Below are 20,833 nucleotides of genomic sequence, written 5' to 3'. Positions count from 1 at the left end.
TGACAGAAAGAAGGATACAAATTAAATAGGAGGGGGTAGAAAAGTGTACATCAGACAGAGAAAGAATAAGATTGATTAAACAAAGGGATCTGATATAAATGTATCATATTGCTTCACTATCAAATATTGTGAACTGAACACATCTCTCAACTAAGTTAACATCCATGTAAGGGTAAGAGAAAGCCACTGATAAAATTAGTAGTATCTAAAACAAATTTCAGTGGCAAAAAAGGAATTTATATTATCTCCACTTTGTAGGGTCATGTCATTCTGGTGCAGGTTCTGCAAAAACAAACCATGATTTGGAAATCATAAATATATTCTAAATTTTAATACAGTTACTTATGTTAAACATAATATGTTGACATTTTAGCATATTCTTTTGGACTAATAATTAGTTACTTATGTTAAACATAATATGTTAAAATTTCAACATATTCTTTAACTAATTAATCATTTCCTTTTTAAACTCAGAGAGAGGCAATGGGGGTACAGAATGAGTCAGGAAAGCAGCCTCTGTAACAACCTGAAGACTCGCGGTTGGGGAAAGATGTCACCTACTTTTAGTCAAGAGATAAGTGTTTTACCTGCTAATAGAGAAATACGCCCGAAAGCACAGAGAAAAGTCTGGTCAAAACATTGCATTGCATCTAATAAAAACTAATTAACTGGTTTAAAAGCAAAAGATCCCTTGGTACTGCAAAACTCAATCACTTTCACAACAAATGGATAAACTGCTTTGTGGGAAAAATTTACTAATACTTTGAAGAACTTCCATTAGAAACTACACGTTTATTTGATTTCTTAAAATGTATTTAGGCATAATGTGTGTTCTAATTATTTTCATTTCTTGAAGAAGAATATGTATTCTTATACAATTATTATTGTTGACAATCTTGTGGCCACACTTCTGTCTTTTCTTTTTTCCTTCCTTTCTCTCTATTGTGCCTTCTTTTTCCCCTTTCTTCGTCAAAATTCTTAAGCCTTCTAAAGTCAATCCTGTCACAATGAAAGTACATTAAAATAGTTATAACGTCCAATCTATAAACTGTAGTGAACTCTAAAGGCTCCTCAAATATACGCAGAAGTATAGGATTCTTACATTTCTCCTAATGTCTACTAGAGAATCTGTCTCTTATCTCTGCTTCCCCAGCTGTTCCCTCTACTCACCCCATATTACCCAAGCATGAAGCACAGCCCTAATATTAAAAAAAAAAAAAAAAAAAAAAAAAAAAAAAAAAATCCAAAAGCTTGTGAAGTTTTAATGAAACCCTAGAACGTGGAAAGTATATCAAACTACAGAAAGCTGAAAATTTAATATTTGTCCCCCCTCTTCTTAAAGGTCCTCTATTCAACCTTTAGACTGACAGACTCTTCACGGCTTGCCTCAGTGTCTTACATGCTTTTCCCACCACTTTTTGGTTTTTTTTGGTTCTATTCCGATTTTCTGTTTTTAGCAAACCTTGATGTTTCTGGGAATGTCCATAGATAGCCCAGATTTCTTCTTACACCCTGCAAATTAAGAAATCAAGCAATTTTTCCTTATTTATAACCTACTGCAGGCATTTTTTGTTTGTTTATTAGTTTTTTGCTTTGTTTTATTTTTTGAGACGGAGTCTCGCTCTGTCGCCCAGGCTGGAGCGCAGTGCAGTGATCTCGGCTCCCTGCAAGCCCTGCCTCCCGGGTTGACGCCATTCTCTTGCCTCAGCCTCCGGAGTAGCTGGGACTACAGGCGCACGCCACCAGGCCCAGATAATTTTTGCATTTTTAGTAGAGACGGGGTTTCACCTTGTTAGCCAGGCTGGTCTCCAACTCCTGACCGCAAGTGATCTGCCCACCTCGGCCTCCCAAAGTGCTGAGATTACAGACATGAGCCGCCGCACCAGGCAGACATTTTTTTGATATTGCAGAGCTATGATCGTATCCTGTAACCAAAGTGACCTGCCGTGGTGTTATAGGGGGGAAGGAGGGTGTAGTTTTCATTACTACGTTTGAAAACATTCTAGTCTCTGCTATTAATTTACCTTTCCCGTTACTCTTATAATAGGTGATACAGGTGAGGCAGATATCAATTTTAGATCTATTCCCCTGTATGGTGGATTTTTTTTTTTCCCCTAACCTTCTTTAGATTATTATTTACACAAGTTTGTTGCAAATGGCTTTGTGAAGGAGATTTTTTTTTTTTTCCTTTTCTGGTGATTACAAGATCAACTGGGAGAAAAGATGGTAAATTAAACCAATGCATTGAATATTGATCTCTGTAGTAACATGAAAAAGCGATGCTGATTCACAAAGAGTTCGTAAACTGCAGATGCTTTTCCCTAGTATGTGTAAACATTTGAGATAACGTGGCGCTCATCAATATACTTAGATGGCAAAAATGTTTGACTTATCAAAATAGTCCCATTAAGAACAATGAAGGAGTGTAAACATAGCAACCAAATTTTCACTTCCCTTACTCAGTATCAGTAAGAAATAAATACAGGAAACTTAAGACTCAACTTTTCTGTTCTGATCAAGAGGTCCTATTTATGAAGGGAAGATTATGAAAGGCTCAGTTGTGGACAGAAAGCCAGATAGTTGCAGTTGTTGATATCTTTATCTTCTTCAGATGATGCCTTTAGATCCAGCATTATCCTTCTTGTTCTCTCTTGAGAAAGAAGCTGTTTCTGAGACATACAGCTAAGAGTAGACACGGTGGAACAAAATGCTTGATTTATAGGTCATTTTGTTATACTGCAATTAAGAAATTTGAATATATCAAATATTTTTTAAAGTTTTATCCCCAGTGTATTAAATTTTATTTACTAATAAATCCTGTGTACTTTGGATGTATCAAAAATGCAGAATTTTTAGCTAGATTTAGATTTTCTTTTTTGAAATCTTACTTATATTTATCTTATTGTAATTGATTTGATTTCATATAGCCAGACATTTTATACTATTAAATAATAAGGTATTTATAATAAAAAGTAAAAATTAAAAAATAAAGGAGAAAATAAAACATAAATAGAAGTGACTATAATAATAAAGACTAACAGAAAGAAATTAGGTTAGATGGAGTTTTACATTCGAGTTCAGATTTGGGTTTGGCTGTTTTATTGGGATTATTAAGTGCATATGCAAATAAATTAGTGTAGGACATATAGTTTTGAAAATTGTATTTTGCACTTGGGACTATTTGAATTCAGTTAAAAATATTTTATTACCATATTTTTCATGATAGCATATCAGTGGTTAGTCAAAATTAAATAAAACCAATAAAGCATATAACATAGTATATAATATTCAGTAATAGCTAATAATGGAAATAATGAAATGAAGAAATACTAGCAATAAATTAAGAAATGATATCTAACTATAGTAATGTATTGTTATTAATAATTGATTATTATTGGCATTTATTTTTAAATCTAGACTAAATCACATACATTTATATAGTATTCTGAAAAATAACTACATTGTTTGAAATGATATGTCAAATTTACTGTTATTCAAAATAGAGATTCCATTTCTGAAAATTTGATATGAATGGTTTATTTTCTGGAAATGTTTTTCCCTAAAACCCAGCTTGTGAAATACGTTTTACAATGTTGGAAATATAGGAAAGACGTTATTTTAACCTTCTCTCATATTTTTCTTCCCAAATCCTGGGTCCAAGCCAGTGACCTCTCCAACTTTTACTGAAGTTCTTATTCACATATTGTGACACTTTGAAATGAGAGATTATAATTGGAGTGAGCTAAAGTTGTAAAATATGACAATCTGAGAAAATAGGATAGCTTTTATATGTAGCCATAAAGGCAATATTCAAGCAAAGTAAGAAAGATGAAAGACAGCATTGGGGGAATAGTATGGTTTTTTTTCTGTAACAGGATATATTATCCCAGCACATAAGCTTTTTTGCTCTTGAGCATTGCAAATATTCTTTGTTCTTCTGGGCGCTTCTTTGGCATACACTGGGGATGCGTGGGGGTCTTTTTGAGATGGATTTCTGCTCTCTTCAATAGAAGGTGAAATATTTCCAGATGATAAATAGCTCTGGGTCTGTTACTCAGGCAGGGGAATTCTCAAATCACACTGGGCTGTTAGAGGGAACTCCTAACATTGTAAAGTGGTATCCCTCTTGCTCATACAGCAACAATTAAACTAGGGGAAACAAATGAGTCACCTCAGGAGAGCGCACTAGCATAGAATGTTAAATATTCTTGGGCATTCGGTGGCTTTGAAAAGAGAGCAATTTGCATAACATTACTCAGGCAGAGTTATAGATCATCTTTGGGTCTGATCTTCTTTTATCTGTAAATACCTTAAGTATAATCTAATGGCTTTGTAGTTAATATAATGGCCACTATGATGTTCTTGAGCTCAGAATAAGTATTAGTATGAAACCAGGCAATTTCAAAAAAGGAAACACTAAGTGTTTTATAAGTTTACCAAGAAGAATCTAGCAAAAGTAGTTTGTGTTGTACATAATAAAATTATTTCAGACAAAGAAACTCACAAAATTTTCTTATACTCATATTGGCTGGTTTAAATGACTAAATCCTGTATGTAAATAAATAAATCAGTGACAATATTACTTTAAATCTCAAGCACTAACTACTAAACTGTTCTACATCACTTATAATCATAGATTTCAAGAATGGTAGTGGGTCTTACCATTTATATGTGATTATTACAACAAAAGGTACCGAGAGCATTCTGTACAAGAAACATATCCCTTACATCTGAATGTGTGTATAGACCTAACTGTCAGAAGATTCTGTAACTTCTTTTATAAAGATCTCCGTATTAAGTAGGACAGACCTTTATGTGATTGCTTTTGTCCACATATGTTTTGAGACTGAAGAGCAGCAATGGTAAAACAGATAGAGCAATAAAGATTTAGACCACATGTCTGGAAGTTTCTCATTCCAGCAGAAAAATTCAAAATGGGGTCCTGGTTCCATGACAAAAGATAATGACAAATAAATTGTTAATATTAAATTTGTGGTCCTTCTATATTAAGGAAAGTAAAGACACTAATCCAAATGCAATGCTTGAAACTTACGAGGTTCGTGTTCAGAAAACAAAGAAAGAAAATGCTACAAAGATATTTGGAGATAGAAGTGGGGATATTGAATATGACCCGTTATTAAGTGATAATAGTCATTTTAATTAATTTTCTTAACTGAAATTGTGACAATGTGGTTATGCAGGAAAAGGTCTTATTTTCAGAAATCTGGTGCTGAAATATTATGTAGTGAATTGGTATGATGTTTGTAAATTATTTTCAAATTGTCCATACGTGAAAGTAAAGCAAATACAACAAAATGTTAACAATTGTTTAACCTGGATTTTGAGAACATAGATTTTCATCATATAATTACTTCTATTTTTTTCTGTTGATTTCAAGTTTTACTTAATACGATTTTGGTAAAGGGAAATGGTGTACCTCCCAAACACCTTTAACTCCTTTTCAGAGAGCATCAGTAATTTATAGCAGAGGAACAAAAATAACAACCCCTAATCCTGATGGGAGTGGCATAGAGGTCATCAGAGAAGATGGCCAATTTCTGTAACATTGCACAGAGGTGAAGGATTGGTGACTGTTTAAACAAAAGCCCAAACGAGCTACATGCAAGTATCTACACTGAGAGGGCTCCAGCAATGAAGGCACAGCTCTGAAAGCGACCCAGATTTGGCATTGATTCCAAAGAAAAGGCATAAAATTTGCCAGGAAAAACACAGAGATGAACCAATATTCTATATATAGAATTTCTCCCATATGCTTGAGAATGTATAAAATATAGGCATTAATGAACAGAATGTAAACAATAAAGAAATAATTTTTAAAAGACTTTATTCTGTAGATAACCTGCAAAGAATTAGGGCAGTGTTGGGACACCATTATGCTTAGAACACCCCCAACCAAATATCTGAAAGTAGAAGAAATGATTGATTATTTTATTCATTCTAGGACAAAACTCTAATCAATAAATACAACTCAAAAACTCAAAACTTCAAATTAGGTTATTTATTCTTAAATATGAACAGAAAACTCAGAGTTATCAGGTATTCAAGGAAAACCCACGTTATGAATGGCAAAGATTCAAATTCCAAACACAAAATTAATCCTGAAGGAAGAGATAATTTAAAGAAACCACACAAACATAGACTAATTAGACTTTTCAAAACGTTTCAAGAAATCCCACAGTTCACAAAATAAAAATATGATTATTTTTAAAAGAACATTTAAAGAAATCCTGGAAATGAATATATCTGTGGTATATGTGTGTGTGTATGCACAATTTGTGTGTATTAAATTTGAAAATGAAAAGCTTTACCAATAAATAAAATCATATAAATCTATTGCTTTCACAAAATAGTCCGAAAGAAATGACAATAAATAATGAGTGAAATATATATGATATATTGAAGATGCATAAGGTCTAACATTAAACAATTGAATTTTAGGTTAAGAACACGAAAAACAGAGGACAGGAAATAATCATGGAAATAATCATTGATAAAAATTTCTGAGTGCTGAAGGAAAATAGGTTTTGATTTGAGAAAATTTACTAAGTGTCCAACCTCAGGTAGGAAACATAAACACGTAAACTCGCACCTGGAGGCAATGTTCAACACACAAACCCAAATAAAAACATACTTGGAGACAGTGTTCTAAATAATTAGACTACATTCATAAAAATAAGACTATAAACACTAGAGAAAGAGAAGATGAAAATAAAAAGGGAAAAAAGAGCCTCTTTACCAACAAAGAAAATATAATCAGACAGATATCAAGCCCACTCTTGGTTTCTAGAAGATAATGAATACAATTTTAGATAGAAATGTATAAATTCCTTAAAATGTAGAAAGAGAAATTATTTCCAATCTGGAAATATATGCCCAGATAAAAATTAATTATATGTGAGGGTGAAATAAAGGCATACCGTGATATGAAAAGACTCAAGTAAAATGTCTAATGTAAACTCATTGATTATATAAAATTAGTGCAAGCCAACAAAATAGTAAACCAAAGTAAATATAACATCCAAGAAAAACTGTTTCCAAACCAGGAGATTAATACAGTAAATTCCAGGTTGACAATTGTGCAGATGTTCTTGTTTGGATTAGCAAGAAAGAAGCCTCCCAAAGAGAGGCATGTAGTGAAAAGATCTGATGTCGGACCTCAGAAGTGGGATGAATCTAAGGATATTAAAAAAATAAATAAATAAAACCACTAACAGACAAAGATGTTACAGAAAAAAATCCATATGCAAAATAAAACTGCAGCAATTACATAGGAAATACACATTATTTGGTAATAAAACAAAAAGTTTTACATTGTAATTGTAAAAAGAGTATTTGTTGTTGTTTTATTTTTTAATGTTTTAGCATCGACGGATAGAGAATACTTGGAAGGCTTATTTATCAGTAGGTGTTCTCAGAGAAAAAGAACAAATTGGATGTTGATATAGCTATAGATGTAGATGTAGATATAGTAATAGATATATAGATATATAGAGATATTTAAGAGATCTCTCTATATATAGATATATAGATATCCATATATAGGTATAGATAGATAGATAGATAGATAGATATCTCTATATATAGACATATAGAGATTTGTTATAAGGAATTGGCTCACACAATTATAAAGACTGACTAGTCCAAAGATATGCAGTTGGCAAACTGTAGACCCAGGATAGCTTCTAGCTCTAGTCTAAAGACGGCAGTCTCAAGACCCAGGAAGAGCCAGTGTTTTAATTCAAGTCAAAAGGCAGAAAAAAAGGAGTCCAATGTGTCAGCCTGAAGGCAGTCAGGCAAGAGGAGATCTCTGTCACTCACGGAGGGATTTGCCTTTTTGTTCTATTCGTTCCCACAGCTATTGAATGAGGCTCACCCACATTAGGGAAGGCAATCTATTTTATTCAGTCTACCGATTTAAGTATTAATCTCATTCAGAAACACCCACAGAGGCACATCCAGGATAATGCTTGATCAAATCTCTGGGCAACTATGGCTCAGTCAAGTTGACATACAAAATTAACTATCAGGCTTATTTTTAAATAGAAGCCTGGCCACACAGGGTGTCTCACACGTATAATCCCAGCACATTCAGAGGTATAGACAGGTAGATTGCTTGAGCCCAGGAGTCTGAGACCAGCCTGGGTAATATGGTGAAACCCCATCTCTAAGCTGTTCAGGAGGACCACTTGTGCCCAGGAGGCAAAGGCTGCATTGAGTTGAGATTGTGCCACTGCACTGCAGCCTGCACCACAAAACAAGACACTTAAAAAAAAAAAAAAAAAGCCCAAGGCCAATTCACAAATTTTTAGGGCAGATTCTGTAGAATACAGATGATGAAAGCTGGTGGGGGACAGGGGGAAGAAACGGAAGGAGATGTAAGGGGAAGTGCAAAGGTGTTAATGCTATGATCCTAAGAAATAGAGAAACCACAGATACATTCTAATGTAAAAAAAAAATTAAAATTGTATTGTAGGGTGACGGGTATTGGTATCTACAACCTACTTTCAAATGCGTCAGAAATTAAGCTGGGTTAGCAGATAGACAAATGGGTAGAAAATGATAAAAACATTTCTAAAAAGTATGTTAAAAATATATAGACTAAGAGCTAAGCATATAGATGAATACTATATACTTTCATTATGAAATTGAAAATTTCATAATAAAATGTTTGAGGAAAAAAGAGGAAAAGGGATATATTCTATGAGTGAACTGAAATTTAGAAACAAAGGCACTCAGATATCACTTAGTGTTTTATTGACAACACATAGTATAAATGGTGGTACAATTTTATTGGGACAAGGCAAGCATACAGTTTGAAAGTCAACAAACAGTGTTCAAATTTAGAATTAAAGAACTACTATAACATTTAATCATTTAGCCAACTTTATGTATGTATTTTTTATAAGAACTGAAACAGAAACAATGAAAATAGAAACAATTAAAAATATCCCCAAGTGGCTGGGAAAGGAGTGTATGGTTGGGATTATAAACTGTTCGATTCTCTGTGATATTTAGCAATTTAATTGTATTACGTTGATTAAAATGTTTTTGATCAGTTTAAACTGATGTAATAAATTCACATTTATTGATACAGAAAAGTATTTATCATATAATCCATCTGAAAAGCAAGTTACAGAACAGTGTACAGTGTACCATAGTACATATGAACACAATTAGTGAAGTAATTTGCAGAGCTATATACCAAATCAGAAATTATTTTGGTAATGAATTTATGATTTTTCCCCATTTTCTGATTTTTTTCCATGATCTCATATACTTTATTCTAAGAAAACAAAAGACAAAACCCCACATATACACAAAAATAAACGAGTAAGTTCATTACAACCCCAGAGGCTAAGTCAGTGGGAAAAGAGGGAAATGAATGGTTATGAGCATAAAGACAGGGACAAATAAAAGAAGTCTGGAGCACAGAGAACAATTTACAAATCAGCAGTCATTTTAAAGGACACAGAAATTATGGTTTTAAATATCATTCCATAAGCAAAGAGAATATTAAAATCATTTTTTGTAAAATTCCCTGAAAAATGTTTTGTAATAACTTTTTTATTTTTTACCCTTCTCATCACCACCATCCTCATTACCTCATAAGAGCCATATGTGGTAACTATCCGGGCTTGTTAATCTCTATCTCCTGCCAGGAAATATACTGAATTGCAAGAATTAGGTACTACAAAAAGAAACATATTTTATATTAAGCAGTTAAATTTTGAAGTAAATGGGTAACTTGATGGTATTTTTATAGCATATATATATATGGCATATATATGTGTCTGGCATATATATATGGCACTCATATATACCATACATATATATATATGTCATATATACATATATATATGGCACTCATATAAAAAACACACATAGCCACATATGGGTTAGTAGTAGTATTTGTTGAACACAATTTTTGGTTTTCACACAAATCCACCTTTTCAAAACCAATTGTTCCTTCTCCCAGCATACTCCAGGCTGGCAAATGACAAATGAAAATAAAATCCCTGCTGGAAATAGTGGTATAAAAAGCATTTTTCATTTTATGTGCACTTTGCAACCCGGAGAAAATAAGAAATTTGTTTTAGTTTTGTGTAGTAGTTTCTAAAATATAATCAGAGAGATTCTAGTAAACATTTAACTTTAGATGAGCTTTCTCAAAACTTTTAAGTGCTGGAATGAAAGATTTGCTTACACTCTGAAGCTGGTGCTGGGTATCTTTTTTAAGCCTCCCTTGGCATCTCATTTTCACACACCATCTGAGATGACTTGGAAAACACCAGAAAATAACAACACTACTTCCACAAAACAACTGCCTGGACAGTGCCTATTTCTACAGCCATCATTTATAGGACCCTTTTTCTGGGGAGAAATTTTATTTTAAGTGTCAATACTAAAAGATGATATATTTGGAGTTGGCTGCTTCAATCAGTAAATGTAGTCAGTACCGACTCAGAAACAGCTTATTTTTAATAATTGGAAGAAGAAATAGTTCTAGCTGTTAGTTTTAAATGGCTACAAAGGGAAGAAATTATTTTTGTGGAATTATTAGCTTACCGTATGTGTAGTTTAAAATGGTTGTGTAAAAATGGCATCATGTGATTTTTTTTTACAGTGAACGTGACCCAAAAATGTGGAAAGACCGAGTTCTTTTTCTCTGTAACCCTCCTTCCTTCTTTGTGCAAATGAGACTAAGAACTTCCTTCACATTGTAAGCGAAACCTGAATCCCATTGCTGACATATTTGAGAAAGCAGTTTCATTGATAGAGATCAATTTCTGGACTAAAAATTCAGTATTTTCTAAGATTCATAAAAATTATTATAGCTTTAGTCTTGACAGTTGCCTTTTTATTTTAAGGAAATAAACCCCAGAAAGCACATAAACACATGCATCTACATACATACATACACGCACATTCACCACACAGTTTATGAAGGAATATAGCGTGCCCATTGGATCACTCAACTTCGCTGAATGAATATGCAGACATTTAAAAAAATAATTTTGAAAAATTTTAAATGATACTGAAAAATAATTATGGCATTTTGTTTTTTAAAATCTTGACTCATTTATATAGTGTGTGTATCCATAGATATAAGCAGAGAAATATGTATCAATATAAATGTACAGTAAATATGTATTTATATATATTTACCCTTTCAGTTATATATTTACATAACCGAAACATATAAAAATAACAAAGTAAGGCAGGGCACAGTGGCTCATGCCGATAACCCCAGCGCTTTGCGAGGCAGAGGCGGGTGGATCACTTGAGGTCAGGAGTTTGAGACCAGCTGACCAACATGGTGAAACCCTGTCTCTACCAAAACTACAAAAATTAGCCTGGCTTGGTGGCATGTGACTTGTAGTTCCAGCTACTCTGGAGGCTGAGGCAGGAGAATCGCTTGAACCCGAGAGGTGGAGGTTGCAGTGAGCCAAGATCATGCCACTGCTCTCCAGCCTGGGCAAGGAGAGCGATACTCCAACTCAAAAAAAAAAAAAAAGAAAAAAAAAAAAAGAAGAAGTTATGTCTAGGTAAGATGATGACGGAAATTTTCGTCTTACTTTATACCTTTCACTATTGAAATTATTTTATAGTTGAAGTAAAGGAAATTTTGTAATATCAAACGTGAGCCAATGTCATTTATTTAATATCAAAATTAATATTGGAAAAATGTCTATACTTTAGGCTACCACACATCTGCCTGAATTAATCAGCATGAATACTTAATTTTAAATATTACCTGTCAACACAGATCACTGAATGTGATCTCCTTTAAGGTATTATCATGTCATAAACTGCTATAAAAAGTCTAATTCTCTCAAGAGTTTTATGGTTATCCACTTCATTTTCAGGTCAACATTTTAACATATTTTCCCATATTTTTTTTTTCTGAATCTTGAATCTCTGCAAAGCCAACCTTCGAATTAGAAGGAAAAGGTAGAAGAGTGAGGAGTAGCAGCAATTCACTTGAATTTGGATCTTGGATATAACTAAAAACACATTTTGCTTTTTTATTTTTATGTCAGTTTGCGAAGGAAACAGTTATGGTTTTAGCTAAATGAAGAAATTTTTGTTTTGTTGTTCTTTTTTCTTTTTATAATTCTACTCGTATCACATTTCAAAACCTACTTTGAATTTTCACTCAGTTCCCACAATATTACCATATATTCTTTGAGCTGCTGGCAAAATGGATCCATTTTGTAAAGTCATGCTTTTTGCACTGAGCTTTTGCCAGTCTCATATATTTAGATAAATCTGAAAGCAAAAGCAATACCCAATGTGTTGAATATCTTTAATAGCATGGTTGAAATTTATAATTTGAAAATCATAAGTTCAAAGAACATTTATCTACGGCTTGATTTTACGCTTGACACTGCCTATGCTTCACAGCAGTTTTTTTTTTTTTTTAAATAGGAGGACAAAAATACTTCCTTCTATCATTCATAGCAATTTTCTTTATACTTAAGTAAAATATACAGAAACTTTTAAAGGAACATCAAAATCTTGTTCTCTCTTATTGTTGCCATATTATTTTTATTATATTACCCAACCAGGTTGTTACGGTTATGCTTATACTCTTATACAAATACACTTTTAGAAGAAATATTGAACGAAATGCAACTTCACAAAATGAATAAGTTTACCTTAATAACATTAATATGAAAAATGATGTTATTTTATTCAACTTAAACCACGCTCTTGAGTTTAAGAGCAAAGATGTAGCCACGGTTGAACATATATTTATTTGGGCTATATTTGTGCTTTTAATTACTCATACTAATACATAAGAAGCTTATTTGCAACAGGATATGTATATAATTTTAAATATTTTTAGAGTTTATGTGTGTGTGTTGAAATGTTAAGAAAACAGAACTCATTCTTAAGCAATGATTTGCAAAACAGCAGTGCTCATATGCAGATTTTTAAGGCATAGCCCAAATGGTTAGAGACACTGCAAAAGTTTATTTTTCTTTTGGGTGATCTGTTGACTGGAAAGAGCTTTTACATATAAAAATGTGGATGCTGAAATCAAATGGCTATACCCAAATGAGCAAGAATAGTTTAAAACATTTAAATCAGTGTCTGCATAAAAATTAATGTACATATTATTTATAAGAATATGTTATGTATATATGTATATATATTTATATTATGTATAAGAATATATTTATAGAAATATAAACTACTAGAAAATTGTATATGATCCAATATTTTATGTTAGGTAATATTTTATGTACATATTTATTTACAGGTAGTTTATATACCTTTAAGTCTGTGTCCATTTTTCATTTATTCTTGGTCTCCAGTTTGAACAACACTGCCTTATGGTATTACACTGATAATTTTCTCTACTCTTCAGTTCTCTTCCTTATTGCTTATTCATGTGTATCTTATTCCATGCTATAACGTAAGGTACTATACATGTGTTGAATTTTAAAAGAAACTAGCGGAATTTCAATGCTTTCCTATATTACTCAACATAAATATTCTATATATAGAATGAATTAGAACAAGCTATTTGTGAATCTGAAAGGTTAATCAGTGATTCTATCAATCATCTGGTTAATAGTGGTAAACTCATTCAAACTCAGTCTGTTAAAAATGAGATGCTCTGCCCTTTATCACTGAAAACCTCTTGGTTTGCCAGATTTTTCCCTTCCTTACAAATGAAAATGCTTAGTGTTTTCTGAGTTCCTTTGCACTATCTCCCACTGGATTCAGGTCATTGATTTTATCTTCAGAACACTTGGAAAGTTTATTTTGTGGTGTTTATGAGCTAATTTATTTTTATCGCAATGTTTATTTAAAATGAAACAATAAGTACACTGAAGTTTTGTGCATTTCATTTTATGAAAATGTTATCCCAAAGGGATACAGAAGAACTAAATACAAATTTTCAAAATTTGTTGGTTTTTTGCCTGTTGCTGTATCTGAGGTTGTACTTTTGTTCTGATCTTCATAATACCTCAAAAAAAAAAAAAAAAAGATGGATTAAGAGAAGGATGAATGGAAGAATGGATATGAGATCTATCTAATAAGGCAAGTAGATTAATAGACGAATGGAGGAATGTTTGGACGTATAGGCATATATGTGTTCATTGCACAGTTTCAACTTTATGTGTTAACATTTTTATAATAAGAAGTTGGAGAAATAAAAAACAAGAAAACAGAACCGTAGGATTTTTTTTAACGTTTTTGATTAAAAGAATTATATTGCAAATTATGAATTTTTAATTTGGCAACGTTTTAATGGTGTTCTTTCTTTGTTCTTCTCTTTCTCTTCCTCTCTCTCTCCCTCTCTTCCCTAAAGCTCCATTCCGACTTAGACAAGGGAGAGGGCACTGTTAAATACACCCTCTCAGGAGATGGCGCTGGCACCGTTTTCACCATCGATGAAACAACAGGGGACATTCATGCAATAAGGAGCCTAGATAGAGAAGAAAAACCTTTCTACACTCTTCGTGCTCAGGCTGTGGACATAGAAACCAGAAAGCCCCTGGAGCCTGAATCAGAATTCATCATCAAAGTGCAGGATATTAATGATAATGAGCCAAAGTTCTTGGATGGACCTTATGTTGCTACTGTTCCAGAAATGTCTCCTGTAGGTGAGTAGGCAAATCAAAATTCTGTGAGATACAACGAGACCTCTTCAACATTTAGTTTCTGCAGGTTGATGTAAACATCTTATCTGTCATCTAAAAGAGTATTTTTCAATGCTAGAAAATACAATTCTTTTCATTTACTTTTGTAACTTTTTGTGTGTGTGTGTTTGTTTGTTTTTTGAGACGGAGCCTTGCTCTGTCGCCCAGGCTATTGTGCAGTGGCTGGATCTGCGCTCACGGCAAGCCCCGCCTCCCGGGTTCGCGCCATTCTCCTGCCTCAGCCTCCCGAGTAGCTGGGACTACAGGCGTCCGCCACCTCGCCCGGCTAGTTTTTGTATTTTTAGTAGAGACGGGGTTTCACCATGTTAGCCAGGCTGGTCTCGACCTCCTGACCTCGTGATCCGCCCTCCTCGACCTCCCAAAATGCTGGGATTACAGACGTGAGCCACCGCACCCGACCCCTATTTTTGTAACTTTTTTGTTTTTCTTTCTGCTTCATTATGAAGATAACTACAAGAATATATAACATTCTTTACTGTTTTCCAACCTGTGAATTTACCTGAACTCATAGAATCCTTGCGTGCTTTAAGCAAAAAAAATATATTTTGTATTGAAATTGATTGTTATCTCAATTCCAGACACCTATATAGTGCTGGGGATACCTACCCTACACCACGAAATACCAGACAGTAATTCTTAGCTCAAACTAAATTATCTAAAGCATGCATCATATCTGATCTGGAAGTGGTCCAGAAACAGGTGTGTTGCATCTTTTGTAGCCGTTAGTAGAGATTCTGGAAGGGTGATACTGTTTCCTTTTCGGGTTAAATAACCCATATTTGTTATGCCATAAAGTCAAGCAGCAAATGAATAATGTCAACAAATCATTATTAGAACAAATTAACAAATTACAATTACAATTATCAAATTAACAATTAGAATATAGTAGCACCATCATTCTAAAAATTTAAATTTGATATAAGTATACATTTCCATATCAGCCTAAATTTACAAAGTTCTGTAATATGTAGGATATAAGGTCAATAAGTTAAGAATTCCAGCTTTAAAGACCATTTTAAGTTATAATTTTTATTCCTCGGTCACCACTGCTAATCCTTCAATTTATTTCAAAGTAACTTCTGGTTTTTATTACATTTGGAAGATAAAGCAACTTATCACATGTAGGTTACAACTTAAAATTCGTGTATGAGCCATTGCTCATATTTTCTAAAGCTAACATGCCTCAGAGGGTTTCTACTGCTCCTACAACCACCCAGGACATGCGATGAAGATTGTGCACGCTACCCTGAGGGCAGAAGCAGGTTAGTAGCTGTAGTAGCTGTCACATGGATTTACTATAAATGCGCTTGAAATTGTGTATGTGACCTTATCAGGCATTTAAAGACTATAATCTCTCCTTGACCTAAGAAATCAGCTTGAAGTAATTCACTTAGATTTCAAATTTTAATGTGGATACCCAAGGCTGCAAATCTGTTATTCAGTACCTGCTACACTTTTGGGGTTACCTCTTCTATGCACTGTTATGATTGCTAGAAATTTAGAAGTCCAATTGGAAAGAAGCGTATCTTGTTAGAAAAAAGTCCCAGAAAACGAGGGAGACTACATTTGAACTGTGTCTTGATTTTACAGGGGGAAAATAAAGTTAATATTTTGAGGAAAAAATAAGGCTTTTAAGATGACGTGCTATATAGTAGACAAATAGTTTAACTCGGTGCCTGCTTCATGTACACTGGATGTGTTAACATGAATTTATGAGCCTCAGTGACTTTTTATTACCAAAACAGCTTCCTTAAAGCAAACACACACACATGCCTCTACAGTATTGGAAAATTCTGTCTCATTAGATAAAACAATTAGGATTTTTCTTGTGCCGACTAGAAAAACTAGGGCTGCAGAGTTGGAGGCTTCATATAAGGAGTTTGCAGCTCGTATCCAAAGAGAGACATATATTTGGAAAGTCAAAAGTGTAGGTAAGTGAGAAAGTAGAGTAATTTCAGCTTTTGCAGTTGGAGTGGGATATAATTTACTATGTTGTCATAACATATTGGAAAGATCTTTGGAAGAATAGATGCTTAAGGTGTTTTCTCATTTGCCCTTACTGAAACTTCCCACTGGGTCTTCAAGACAATTCCAGTAAATACTTAAATTGATTTTCAATGCACTGCTTTCTTTCATTTTTATTTATTTATTTGGAAACTGGGTCTCGGTCTGTTGCCCTGGCTGGAGTGCAATGGCCCAATCTTAGCTCACTGAAGCCTTAAATTCCTGGGCTGAAGAGATCCCCCTACATCAGCCTCCTTAGTAGCCAGACGTGTGCCATCCAGCCTGGCCAATTTATTTTATTTTATTTTATTTTATTTTATTTTATTTTATTTTATTTTTTGTAGAGAAGGGATCTAGCTGTGTTGCCCAGGCTGTTCTCACATAGTTCTGGCCTCAAATGATCCCTCCACCTTGGCTTCCCAGAGCACTGGGATTATAGTCATAAGCCGCTCTGCTGGCTCCTTGTTTTATTTTTAAAAACAGAAGGGTATTTCTTTTGAATGTGAAATATTACCACATGGTATGAGTTAGTCCAAGTGTTTTTATACTAAATTTACATAATATATACTTTTCAAGTAAGTACAAAGAGGTATAAACACTGCTTATGAATTGAATGTTAAAAATTAAATCTCTGTGCACTACTTTTGCCTTTCCCCGTAATCTCACGTATACACATAAAACAAAAAACAAGATACCCAATTACAGTTGTGGTATCTGCTGTTCCTGCCTTGAAATTTCCAGCTTACAGCTAACCAACAACTACTGTGCATCCAGAACTTACATCTATGTTCCTAGAGTACTTGAACCCCATTCTCAAGTGCATCCTTCTTACCAGGTGGAAATGGTTCACTGTTGTACTAATCTAAGAAAAGATTTTGTTTTTCTCTACTTTTTTTCCTCTCATATACTTTAGGCAATTCTCCCTCTGTAACATTTTCCTGAGAATACTAAAATAATTTTTAATCAAGACCAGATGGAACTTTGTATGGTATATTGACAGTATACCAATTGTTGTGACAAATCTCACTGCCTGTTGTAGATACCAGTGTTTGAGGTGTTCCCTATGAAATAACTTTTCTGTCTCAATAATTGAGAATGCTACTGTTTTATTTCCCAAAAAAAGGGAAACATTAATCAATTAAAAATACATACAGTGAAATACTTATTTTGTAACATAAAAAGGAAGATGAAGAAATATTGGAACATTGAGATGAAGTTTAACAGTAATGGATTATATATCCAGAAATATGAACAATAAACCTGCAATGAAAATTTACTAATGCTACTGATTTTCACTTGTGTAAAGTGAACATTACAAAGAACATAGTGTACAAAAGGAGAATGTGGTGGGTAGGGTGGATCAAGATTTCAGAGGAAAATCAATATTTAAGACTTACAGCACTATGGAATATATTTAATTTTCCTAAAGTTGAAGAAAATTCCAGTGAATCTATGAATTGTTTAAGAGAAAGGTCACTCTGTTGTTGACTTCTGCTACATTTGATATTCCAGGGAAGTAATATTTAGAGATGAAAAGCTTTCACTCTGACCTCCGAAAGTACTTATTGATCCAGATATTCCCAAACTCAAAGTAAATCCTTGGAGACAAATTGGGACTTTATGAATGTGGACTTAATTCTTTAAGATCACTAGAGCAACAATAAATTACAGGAATATACCCTCTTTAATATCTGATGATTATGCATAAGTGGGGTATGCAGTTTTAAGTTACTTTTCCTAGAGTGCTGACAGGTTTAGAGTGTAAAATCCATACTCAATTTGTATCATTTTCCTCTGCTTGAGCTATGCCACCTTGAGTCATCTGATTTGACTATTTATAATTAGATTCCTAACCTATGATATGATATAGTAGATGTCAATAGTGACTCATGATTTATGTAGTAAGTCTTACCATTTTCTAAGCAGTAGTTGGGTGCCATGTGATCTAACTAAAAATTTGTATTTCTTATTTTATTTAACAATTACATTAACATCAATGCAGTATTATTTACTGTTGGATTTTTTTTCAATGTGAAAACTTAATAACCCCTGTGGATAAGAAAGTGAGAATGGTTCTTAGGCGTTTTAGAACCAAATTAATCAGAATTTAATATACCATTTTGTTTAGGTGTCATGGCTGCTAAAACATCTTTGTGAAAGTTAAACTTAGCTTTCAATCTCAGATGATCTACTTAAGAGTTTGGAATGTTTATATTATATTATTTGAGAATGAGGAGTCTTGCTTAAAGGAAACCTGAAGGATAAGCATCTTTCATTCAATATCTTCAAAAAGAAAATTTAGCTGACGTTTAAATAAGAAAAGATACACCTAAAATAAAGTAGAACACTGGCTTCATAAAAATAGTGAACAGGTTCTCCCTAGCTTTTCTTTTTTTCTCTTAACTGTATCTTATTTTACATGAAATTTGGGGAGAAATGCTAAGATTAAATTTTTGGTGGAGTATTTCAGAGGCTATTTAACCAGAGACTATTTTCTTTTTCTTTTCTTTTCTTTTTTTTTTTTTTTTTTTTTTGAGATAGAGTCTCGCTCTGTTGCCCAGGCTGGAGTGTAGTGGTGTGATCTTGGCTCACTGCAACCTCTACCTCCCAGGTTCGAGTGATTCTCTTGCCTCAGTCTCTTGAGTCACTGAGATTACATGTCTGCACCACCACACTCAGCCAATTTTTGTATTTTTAGAAGAGATGGGGTTTTGCCACATTGGCCAGGCTGGTCTAGAACTCCTGACCTCAAGAGGTTTGCCTACCTTGGCCTCCCAAAGTGCTGGGATTACAGGCGTGAACCACCGCACCCAGACAGCCAGAGACCACTTGCCATGTGGCCATATTTAAATAGTCCAAGAAGGAAAAGTGAAGACTGTGTCTGTACTTTACATTAATGCACTATTATAATTTAGAAACATATGTAAGTCTCCACACTTCCTTATTTTCACAAAAATGCCATAGAGAGACAAATCAAGACATAATAAACTAGATATATTCTGTTATCCCGTGAGCCAGCCATGGAAACAGAGAGCAGCACAATTAGAATCAGAGGAACAGGTGAATTATCATCTGCTTCTATCTGTGCCCTAAAAGCAGATTTTTTTCAGAAGCTTGAAGACAGAATGTCGACTATTTATTTTCTACACATAAAGACATTCTCCTTGTGCAATCAAAATACAATGTTTAAAATCAGGAAATTCGCATTAATGTATTATTACAGTCTAATCCTTCAGCCCTATTCAAGCATTAGCACTTGTCTCAATAGTGTCTTATAAAACAAAAAGTTAAAGTTCAAAATCAAATGTTGTATTAAAATGTTAGGTGTGTTTAGTTTCCTCCAATCTGAAATAGGTTCATATTTTTTATTGGCTTCCATGACTCTAATTTTTTTGAAGATTTCTACCGAGTTATTTTTTAGAATGGCCCTCCCATCTTGAGTATGTGTGACGTTTCTTCATGTATGAATGAAGCATGTACATCTTTGTCAGAAATATCCCCAAAGCAATTTTTATACTCTCCTCATTGTGTTCTATTGGGTGGGCCATGGTTTTTGTCTCATTACTGATGATAGTTATTTTTATTATTTGATAAAGGTTGTGTATAACTTATCTATTATGGCATAATACATTAACCAAAACCTTAGCAGTGTAAAATAGCGGATACTTAAATTTCTCATAGGAATGGCTCTATTGAGTACCTCTGTCTCAAGGCTTCTCAAGAGATTGTAGCTACCTTGTTGGCTGGGGTTGTGGTCTGATCTAAAGGCTTAGTTAGGGGGTGGTAGAAATCGTCTGTATGTGATTATTTGTAGGCCTCAGTTCTTTGCTATGTGGACCTCACAGGCCTGCATCATAACGTGGCAGCTGGCTTTCCCCAGAATGAGCTACCCAAAAGAGAGCTAGACAGAGAGAAAACTCTCTGATTGAAGCCATAGTCTATTTATAACCTAATCTTGAAAGTGACATCACATCCCTTCTGCCATATTCTACAAGCAAGTGCAACCCGAATACAAGAAAGCTGGGATCATTGAGGGCCCTCCTACAGTCTACCTACCACTGTCTATACTTTGGCTCTCAATGATTCATGTTGCTTTCTCACGCAATATATTCTCATCCCCTTCCTAGGAC

General features: G+C 33.7%; 1 protein-coding gene across 5 annotated transcripts in view; it reads left to right on the top strand.

The window, feature by feature from the left end:
* Positions 1-20,833, top strand: part of CDH12 (cadherin 12) — a 1,145,481-nt gene that overhangs the window by 883,137 nt on the left and 241,511 nt on the right. For all 5 annotated transcript variants that reach the window (XM_031666714.1, XM_031666715.1, XM_031666713.1 and 2 more), the window contains one exon: positions 14,348-14,642. In XM_031666714.1, the coding sequence (XP_031522574.1) occupies positions 14,348-14,642 (295 nt within the window). The remainder of the gene's footprint in view (positions 1-14,347; positions 14,643-20,833) is intronic.

The sequence above is a fragment of the Papio anubis genome, chromosome 5 (genome assembly GCF_008728515.1).
Source record: "Papio anubis isolate 15944 chromosome 5, Panubis1.0, whole genome shotgun sequence".
NCBI lineage: Eukaryota > Metazoa > Chordata > Mammalia > Primates > Cercopithecidae > Papio > Papio anubis.
This window is presented reverse-complemented; position numbering and strand designations above follow the sequence as displayed.